General features: G+C 32.3%; 1 protein-coding gene across 1 annotated transcript; it reads left to right on the top strand.

Annotated features, from left to right (window-relative positions):
* The first annotated feature begins 2,731 nt into the window (after nucleotides 1–2,731).
* LOC147400263 (uncharacterized) lies at nucleotides 2,732–8,133 on the top strand. Its single transcript, XM_086444549.1, has 7 exons — nucleotides 2,732–2,911; nucleotides 3,341–3,464; nucleotides 5,577–5,638; nucleotides 5,744–5,942; nucleotides 6,828–7,365; nucleotides 7,521–7,678; nucleotides 7,781–8,133. The coding sequence occupies exons 5-7, from the start codon at nucleotides 7,085–7,087 to the stop codon at nucleotides 8,005–8,007; spliced, it is 666 nt and encodes a 221-aa protein (XP_086300675.1). The 5' UTR covers nucleotides 2,732–2,911; nucleotides 3,341–3,464; nucleotides 5,577–5,638; nucleotides 5,744–5,942; nucleotides 6,828–7,084; the 3' UTR covers nucleotides 8,008–8,133.
* Nucleotides 8,134–10,882: the final 2,749 nt, after the last annotated feature.

Raw genomic sequence — 10,882 nt, 5'->3', positions numbered from 1 at the left:
AGTGAATCTTACATGTATATTTTGATCCCTTTAAATGGTCATTATTCATTCTCATAAACATGTTCAATGACTTATAATAGTTGTCATTTGTAATATTCATAATAATATTATTTAATTAGTGTCATAGATATTTTGATTTGCGTACATTTCAGAGTTATGCCCCTAAAAAGTTGAGTTAGGGATATAGGTTTTTGATCCATCTTTTGATCACATCATTTTATATGATCTTTTTTTTGGCTCAAGTCAAGCTCAATGGTTTTAATAATTGTTCGAGATCAAGATGACTTGCCTGAGTCATCATGTTTTGTCAAAGACCGAGACGAGATGCCAAAATCAAGATTTACTTTCTTCTTCATCTCAATCTATTTTTCAATTCTTAGTATCATGAACGAGAAAACACATGGAATGGGAATTTAAAACCATATAACGAACTTATTGGACCTGCTTAAAGTCTAAACCTTAGACTTAACTATATTTAGAACCATTAATTTCTCTTCTCAAAGTTTCACAACTAACCCTTAGTCCATTCCTGTTTGTTTAAGAAAGACAACATTCTCATGACATGTGTGAAATTGTTATATTTAAGAAAGATTAAATCCAGGTAAAGCCTTGAATTGTCGTTAAGAAAATCTTTTCGAAACTCTGATAACTCAATGGCTTGACACCATACGTAATTCTCCTACAATTTTCTTTTCTTGATAAGGAGCATTCTTCAAGAATCCATTTTCAAATGTTTGATTAATTTAAAAATATAAAGCCTATTCCACCATCAATCCGCTTATACCACCATTACCCTTGCCACCACCACCCTCATTATCGTTATCTTTGATACTGTTGTTACTATCCAATTTTTCTGGAACTCACATGACAATCACCACCATTATAGAATCTCTGCTACCACAAAATCAATAAGAGAAATAATTCTTTAAAACAATCTCTAATTGTATTGATAGTCTTGTTGATCATATACATTACAACTTTCATGTTGAAATAGCTTTTTAGGTTATATAATTTGACTCCACCTCGTACTAAATTGAAAATCTTAAAACTTATAAAAATAATAATTTTATAAAAATTGATAAAGATTTTAATGTTTCTAAATTTTTATAATCCAACAATATTTAACGATTGTCTTCAAAATAAATTTGAATTCAAAATATTCTAACATCGTTAAAATATAATTTATCAAAGAAGTTAGATCATATACACCCCAGGAAGTGGGCTAAAATCCACCTCTTACACCTCATATATCTTGTCACATAGATCTCACATTAAATGCTTTAGCAAAAGAATATTTGTCGATGGGTACATGTTAAGATACATTAAATACACCTTCAAAAAAAAAAAAAAAAAAAATTCCTTCTTAAAATGCACCTTCAAAATTTATTTTCCTACCTAAAATGCACTAAAATATAAATAAATTTTTTCCTTCCTAAAATGCAATAATAAAACTTAAATACACCTTCCAAAAAAAATTTAGTGCCTTTTGAAAAAAATTCTTTTCGTACCTAAAAGGTACTAAAAAAAATATACCAAAAATACTTTGATAGGTTTATTTCTATACTTATTTAATGCATCTTAATATGTGTCCCTAAGGCACATGCTAACAAAGCCCTTTTTGATATCTGTGGCTAGATTTGAGGTGTGAAAGACCTATGTTAACCCTCTACATTAGGTGTATATAATCTGGGCAGGACACTCCATTAGACACCGAGCTGATGTGGAAGTGTGCACGAAATCATAGATGTATTAGCTCGAGATACGAATGAAAAGCATCTACGATTCTGTAGACTCTTCGATGTTAGCTTAGTGTTTAATGTAAGGTTCTATGTCGTCACTATAGGATGATTATAATCAAGATATATAGAATAATGTTGAAGTAACTTTAAAATGTACATTGATTGTACATTCTAATGTGGTGGTGTACACATAACCATAGATCTTTTCATTGAGATACAAGTGAAAAGTAGCTCTAGTTATGTGTGCACCATCACATCAAAATGTCATAATAGATGAACATTTTCTATGTTACTCTAACACGACTCATACATATATATATATATATATATATATGGGTCCCGTTCAGCAACAAACATTTTGGCAAAACAGTTTTCAAAACATGGGTTAAAGGTTTTGGAATGGGCTGATTTTTGGTGAGGATGATCTCTACGGTGAGGAGATCATCCTCACCAAAAATCAGCCCATTCCAAAACTTCTAGTCCCATATTTACAAGTTGAAAAATCGTGGACCGTCCATTTTTTGTAAACCATTTTTGATGGGGTTAGAAGTTTTGGAATGGGCTGATTTTTGGTGATGATGATCTCCTCACCGTAGAGATCATCCTCACCAAAAATCAGCCCATTCCAAAACCTCTAACCCATGTTTTGAAAAATGTTTTGCCAAAATGTTTGTCAAAATGTTTGTTGCTGAACATTTCCCTATATATATATATATATATATATATATATATATATATATATATATATATATATGTTCTCCTTTTCGAACTGGATGGTTTTAAAATCTATTTCTGGATGAGATGCCAAGGGTGGGACTTATTTCTTCATATTTTTAAGTTTTAGTTTTGTTAGTTCAAATATCTTAACTAAACTAGAAATCGTTAGAAACCCAGGTGACTCACCTGAGTCATATATGTAAGATGAGTGTCGAGACTCAAAGCAGGATTTACAACTATATAAAGAATTTATGGGATGCACCAAAAGTCCAAAACCCTAGCCTACAGCCAAAACCTCTTTTTCTATTCTTCAAGGTTCGCTCATATCTTATTCTGCCTTGATCGCTTTTGTGGTGATTTTTCCATAGTGAGTTGGATTACTTTTTTTAACCATAAAAGCTTAAATTTTCAGTCTTCAAAGAAGGCTCGGGTGAGGATCGAGTGAGTTTTCCATGGTGAGACGATTTTCTAGCTCTGATCTACATTCTTTTTATATCGTTGAATGTTTGATTGTTGTTTTGTTTAATCCACAGCTTCTTCCACTGTTTTCAGTCTAGATTGGTGTGTTTGATTAAACTATTTCTAAATTCTATACTACCAATGAATCCAGAATCTGATTTAGGCTATCAAGTGTTCGTATTAGGTTGAAAAAGTAGAAATTTGTTTGTTAAAATGTATTTCAACTATCAATTTGTTTTCTTTTTTATATAATAAATTTCTATTAGCTATATAGAAAAATAAAAATAAGAACTCCTTTTATTCTGATAAATTAGTAATTGAAAACAAACAGTGATAAATGGAGATATCTGTATCAAATTTGTTTGCATTCTTAGTTTGTTTTACATTGTTGAAAGTATGATCTGTATTGAACTTTGTGTTTATAGCTCAATTGATCAATTTCCCTAAATTTTTGGGAAGAAAGCTTTGAAGATGATAGATCGAGATTGGATAATCTGCACTGCAACGATGAGGTCACTGGTCCAATCCCAGCTATATAACAGATCAAAGGTCAGTAGTTACTATTCGTTTCATTCGAATTTTGTTTATTTGATCGTATATTTCATTACCTCAACTTCTCATGCATTATAAACTTACTTTTCAATTAATAATAATTTGTTTATTGTTTTGAGACTTAAAAAGGAAAATGCAAGAATAGATGGAAAGTAAAAAACAGGGATCAAAACTTCCTAGTCATTGACATGCTCAATGACTTTTACTGTTTTTTTTTATCATAGTAATACTCATCATAAATATTTTGAATTAATATTATAATAGTCATCTTATCAAAAAAATAATTGTCATCTTGATATATAGCCTCAAAGTTATGGCTGTTTAAATTTAATGTGCACATTTAGCCTTTTAACGCAGCTTCTTTTGGTCATATCGTTAGATATAATCTTCTTCTGCTCAGACTGCATAGTTTCAAAATCTTTTTGTGAATGACTTGTCCGAGTCATCTAGCAACCTTCGTGCAAACTGAGATGACTCACACAAGCCATTTCCATAAACTGGACGAGATGAGACGCTAAAGTGGGATTTATAACAAGATAAGGAACTTATGAGATCCACCAAAACCCTAGACTACACCTAACACCTCAAATCTTCTTACTTTATTATATTGTATCAAATTTCAAATCTTGCTTCTTATTACAGTACACATGAGAAGGTACCCACACCATAATATATATCAACATCAACTGATGGACCTCACCATCTATTAAGCCTTCTGTTGGATTAAAACCAATCCACACGTGAGAATTCAATCAAAACTGAACCACACAAGTAAATAAAACAAGAACAGACAGCACAGCAAGGTTTTTTGAGGTTCGGATCCAAAACTGGAATCCTACGTCCCCGGGAGGATTAACACCACCAATCCACTACCAAGAACCAAAGTAATACACCCTCAAACAGTACAATTCTCTCCTCTCTTCTCTGTTACAGGCTTTCTCAATAGCCAAACAGGACTCTTAGAACAAGAACCTTGAAACACACTCGGAAAACCTCACTTCCCTAAACCCTTTTACACCCAAAGATCTCCTATGAATTAGATTCTCACAATGATACATCTAAGACCCTTTTATAGATCAAGGGAATGAGAATACAACAAAGAAAACAGCCTGTCCTTAACCGATTAAGAACAAGAAAAGGAACTAACTAATTAACTATCAATTCAGCTACCTCATAAAACTAACTTAACCGTTAGTCACACGTGGCAGCTGCTAGTTTGTAAACCACCAAACTAACACCTTCATTCCATTGAATCAATTCTTTAGATATTCAAAGCTAAAGGCTAGGTTTAGATAAAGATATAAAACAGTATCCCTTGGCTGTTCTATAATATTTCATTTCTTTTGCAGAACATTTCTCCAAAGGGTTGAGTTTTTAATGTCATGATCTGTGAGTTTTTAATATATCTGGTGTGATTCTACCTATAGGATGAGGGTGCTTTGATTTCTTATCCCTAGAGAGAAAAAGTTGTGGATAGAATCATTTTTTATTATTATCCATTGACTTATTCTGTTATGCTAGTTGTGTTCACCGTGCATGATAGTTTTGATTTAATAGCTTGAGGGTAGAAGTTATAAGTGCCTATTTATCTCTATGCACTCTCAGTTGAGTGTAGTGTAATCTCCCAGTGAATTTACTCTCTCTGTTTCTTGTGTTGTGGTAGCCATGACCACACAGCAAGGTTTTGGTATAGAAATAGGCCAAGAGATCCTGTCTGTGATAAATTTCATGAGTGTTACAAGATTGTTCTTTTTTGTTTTTTTGGATTGGTAAGTTGGATTTGATCTCTAGTCTTCTCATTTAATGAAGTCGGAAACTATTTAGAGTTATTTATCATGATGCACTCATTCCAAGGTGATAGGATTGCAAAGCCTTCTATTTCATGCTGTTAAATTTAAAATATCATTTTGAGGTAATATTTTGATTAAAAATAGAATCTTGTTTAGAACATTTTCGGACAATCCGAAATATTTCCTAAACATTAAATGTTTCTTCTTGATGATGTTTCTGAAATTGGCCGTGAATTCCATCTATAATCTCTTTTCAAATGCCTCCTCTTTATTTGTTGTTTTGAACTTGCAGATTTACATTTGAACTTATACTTTTCAGGACAAACAGGTGGACAGTTCACTGTCAACATTGTCAGTCAGACCATCCATGGAAATTCCAAGGTTTTCATACTTATCATACATAAATTGATACAAATTTATTGGTCATTGGGCCCTAATTATCTAAAGTTATTGAATACTTAAGTTTTCCATTGTTTTATTTTGCAGAAGAAACTCAAACAAACTGAGAAGAAAAATTGCTTTTGCCTGCCTATTTCTTACGCAACTCTTGTCTTCCCCCATGGGAGGAAAAAGCGTAACCACACTTTATTCACTATATCGGATGGATGTTACTATACCAGAAGTGTACCGGAGATGCGTGGAATGAATTGTATAGCATCTTCTAATGAATGGTTGGTCATGTTGGGTAATTATTCCTCGAATTGTTTTCTATTAAATCTGATCTCGATGGAAAAAATCCAGTTACCACCCATAGAACATTCTAACATCTTTTCCAAGTGATCCTAATTGTGTCATGATGCTCATTAGTAAGAGAGATGAATTTCTTTATTTTTGTAGACCCCATGACGAACAATGGATCAATCACGACTTGAATCCTAGGAAGGAACACAATGGTATGGAAAGTATTACTTGTGCCATCAATGTCCAAGGGAAGATCTATATCTTCTTCATTTTGGGGATTGCAGTTGTAGATGTTGGTGATACTTCAGCAACAATAACAAATTTTTAAATAAATTTACCTCTGTTATCCATAGAAGATGCAAAGCTATGTTCCAAGTATTTAGCGGAATATCGTGGAGAACTCTTCCTGGTGGTCAAAATTTTCATGGGGATATATGCTGATGTAGTTGAGACTTTCGATATTTTCAAATTGGATTTTTCCACGATGGTTTGGGTGAAAGTGGAAAGCATAGGCAATGTGATCTTCTTGTTGAGTAAAAGTTGTATATCAATCTCCGAGGCAGACTTGGGAGTTAAAGGGGATTGTATATACTTCTTGGATCCAGATAATAGATACTTGTATAGATTTAACATGTACAACCAAACTATCACAGTTTTTCTTCCTTGTCCCGATGTCGTTCATGGATGATCTCAACCTTATTGGATAGTGCCCAGTATCTACTTACCGATAATTCATTTATTTTTCACAATTTTTTTATTTGTTTTGATCTTCTTTCATTAGAGATAATAGTTTGTAAATAGCTTTAGTTTGTTTTTCAGCTAGTCTTTTAATATGCTTTTTTGCCCATGTTGCTCTTTAATCCTTGAGGTATACCTTTATATTTTACAGGTAAAGCAAGGGAAAGCATAGGTAGAAGACACTGTGATTTTGGAGTCAAGAATATCCCTTGATAAAGAGGAGGTAAGTGAAGAAGAGACGCCCTGGAATGACATGGCAAAGGAGATTTTAGAACAGATCATATCTCATCCCTTTGTAAGTGATTGCATTCGCTTTCACCTCACTTCATAGGATGGACAACCATCACTTCTCCACTAAGGTCACCCCCGCCTCCCTACGAATCTAGCTCTAATAAATCACCATGGTTCATGTTCTTTCCATATAACAATAGTGGTACATGCAAATTCTTCCATGTGATGTACAACGACACTTGTCTTATGCACTTTCCAGAACTACAAGGTGCAATTATTCGCCTCTCCAAATACGGTTGGTTGTTAGTGTCACAAAGTGATTGTTCTATTTTCTTCTTTAATCCCTTCACTAGGGCAATCATTGAGCTTCCTGATCTTGATGATTCGGGAATATTTTTACTAGTGTATCGTTTTCATCCCCACCAACTTCCTCAAACCGCATTGTATTTGCCCATCAAGTAACTCATTCCAAGTTTTTTTTTATGTGGGTTTGTCGTCACGGAGAATTTATTTGGACTCCATATTACATTGATGGTAAGGTACCATTCATGGCATCTCATTGCAATCCTATTTTCTACAACAATGTTCTATACATTTTGGGTCAAGTTGGAAGGCTAAGAGTTTTCAGTCCAGGGGACGATGAAGATGAATGTATATGGAGTGTCCTCCCGAAACTAATTAGACCTAAGTTTCCAATTCATTGGAGTTTCATTGTAGAGAGTGATGGAGAGCTCCTATCGATATTTATTGGTCATTTGGGTGGTCCACTTGGTTTTTTTAAGTTGGATAGGTTCAAGATGAAGTGGGTGAAAGTAGAAAGTTTGGGTGATAGAATGTTATTTGTTAGTCATACCACATCGATCTTGGCATGAGCATCAGTGAAAGGAACAGAGAATAAGATTTATTTTCCGAGGTTCCATGGGAACAATATTGTATTTTATTCTCTTTGGACTGGAAAATATCATTCTTTCGGAGGTAACTTTTCTTGGGAAAATTGGTATGACACCGATGAACGGTGGTACTGCACTTGGATTGAACCTAATTTTGATATACATAGTGAAGGGCTCAATTGGTTTGAAAATCCTCTTCCTGAGGACTAATTCCATTCTTTGTGGTTTAGATTTGTTTGATGGAGCATATTGCCTTTATTAGAGCTTCAATGTATTTTTTCAATAAATTAATAAATATCATTTGAATTTTCTGGTGGAATTTTGTAATGAAACAAATGGTTCTATGTGTTATTTAATTTTATGGAAAAATAAATGGTACACAAATTCTATGGATTAACAAAAAGTTATTTTCAACAAGACAAGAACAAGTTATCGATTTTCTGAAGAAAAATTATGAGTTTTTGACGTGAAGACAATGGTATTTAGGTCCTCTGGTCTGTTTGGAAAAGCTGTATGTAAAGTTGTTGATGCTGAATTAAGTTGTTGAAGCTGAGAGAAAGTTGTTGCTGTTGCTGAAATAACTTACTGAATTGAGTATATTGTTTGGTAACATGCTATCTAATTGTACTGTGAAGATGTTGAACTGTTTGGTAACTTGCTGTTTAGAAATTGCTGAATGAAATTAAAAATAATATTAAAAAAAAAGATTATTTATCTGATATAAGTATTAATATATTAACAATAAGTATAAACTTTGGATTTAAAATTAAAAAATTAAAAAATTAAAATTAAAATTCAATTTCATTTTTTTTGTACTAACGCTTAATGTCTATCAAATATTATAGCATTCATTCAAATAATTTCAATAATTTTTACAATCATAAAAAAAGTTCATATAAATTCTTAAACTTAAAACAAAAGAATCTAAGAAAAAATAAATGAGAGTTTCTATTGGCACCCCAACTTTTACTTATTCTCAAATACTTATTTTCTTTATTTATTATTAAAATTTGCATCTAATTACAATCTCAACATAGTAAAATATTATAGCACTCATTCAAATAATTTCAATAGTTTTTTACAATTAAAATAAGGTTCATATAAAATCTTAAACCTAAAATAAAATAATCTAAGGAAAAAAAAATGAGAGTTTCTATTGGCATCCTAACTTTTACTTATTTTTAACTATTCACCTATTTTCTTTATTTATTAGTAAGGTTTGCCTCTAATTACAATCTCAGCAGAATAAAATATTATAGTACTCATTCAAACAATTTCAGTAGTTTTTTAAAATTAAAAATAAGATTAATATAAAAAATAAAAGAATCTAAGCAAAATAAAAGAAAAAGAAATGAGAGTTTCTATTGGCATCTCAACTTTTACTTATTCTCAATCATTCACCTATTTTTTTTTTTTATTACTAAGGTTTGCCTCTAATTACAATCTCAACAGAATAAAATATTATAGTTCTCATTCAAACAATTTCAATAGTTTTTTACAATTAAAAATAAAGTTCATATAAAAAACAAAAGAATCTAAGCAAAAGAAAAAAAAAATGAGAGAGTTTCTACTGGCACCTCAACTTTTACTTATTCTCAACCATTCAATTGTCTTCTTTATTTTTATCTGGGGTGTTTCAATTTTAAGTTTAGGAGTTATTTGAAAGTTCGGTAGCCATCATTTTTTAAAACTTGAATCAAGCTAAAAAAAAATTGTTTCTTGAATTTTATTCTTTTGATCTGAGCTTTCGACGAAACTTAGAGGGCTGTGGTAATATTGGACTGGTGATGTGGTTATCCATATGAGTAAAATGACCATTAGTAAGGATTAAAATCTTACTACATTAGTAAGACTAGTGTTTTGCTATTTCAATTGAAAATAGCAGTCCGCTCTTACAACCAACAAAGCTCAAAAGCCTAACATATAAGAAAAAAAAAAAAAAACCAACAAAGGGAGAGATGGGCATGCAAGATAACTTTGAAATCTCTCCCATTTCAACAAAGCAAAGCTATTAGTTTTTCAATTGAGAAAAACCAGTGGAAGTTTGTCCATCTATGCAATTGTCTACTGAAAATTTAAAAAGGAACATTAAAAAAAATAGAGGAACAATCCTCAAAAACAAAAAAATTTATATGTATATTGCTACCAGCAATACACATCTTAGAATTTTTTTATCTTTTTTATGTTGCTGCCACTACATACATTCCAAAAAAAAACAAAATTTTAAATATATATGTTGCTGTCATCTACTTACAACTCAAAAAAGTTTTCTTTATACACATTGCTGCCAGCAATACAAAACGTACTACTTTCAACTCATCTTTCTCTTTTTTTTAAAATTTTTTTTTTTTACAAAAACACAAACCCATGTAACACCAGTAAAAATTGGTGTGGCCATAGCGACTCTCAAACAACACAGAAAATCATTCTTTCTGCGACAGAGAGGGCTACCAAAACATTTTCTCAACCTGTAAATCTTTCCTTGACTTTATGTGCTTCTCAAAAAATGAATCAAAATGACTAAAAGATCAACCCAATGGTGAAACCCCCTTATCAAACTCTCAGATGAAACTTTTTAGAGGTTCTTCTATATTCTCAAGCGAAACAACGACAATGCCATTGATAACATATCTGATTTTTGGAGGCACTTCCAAAACTCTCTTCTTCTTTAACTTCCTCTTGAATTAACAGATGAGAGCATTGCCAAAATTGGAAACAAGAGTTGAGAGAGAGAGAGAGAGAGAGAGAGAGAGAGAGAGAGAGAGAGAGAGAGAGAGATGGCGCCAACTTTCTACCCTGTTTTTCCGAAACCTTTACTGAGCCTCGTTGAAGTGTTGGTAGTCGACGGATTCGGCTAATTTTTATGAATGAATCGGCAGCTAACAAGACTCGTTAACAATGCCAAACACTGAAATCACGACAAAGAGGCGTGTTTCGGATGAATTTGGCCGTCACACGGCGCTTCCAAATGCAGCATTAGGCCAAGGGGCAATGTCATCAGTCTGAAAACACAGGGAGTTAATTATCTCTAATACTGACCAAAATGCGATGGGAGCATAGTAAATTTCCCAAATAAAAAACCAGC

The sequence above is a fragment of the Akebia trifoliata genome, chromosome 6 (assembly GCF_017979445.1).
Source record: "Akebia trifoliata isolate Shusen 1 chromosome 6, ASM1797944v1, whole genome shotgun sequence".
Lineage (NCBI taxonomy): Eukaryota > Viridiplantae > Streptophyta > Magnoliopsida > Ranunculales > Lardizabalaceae > Akebia > Akebia trifoliata.
Note: the sequence above shows the minus strand (reverse complement) of the source record. Positions and strands in the feature narration are given on the sequence as shown.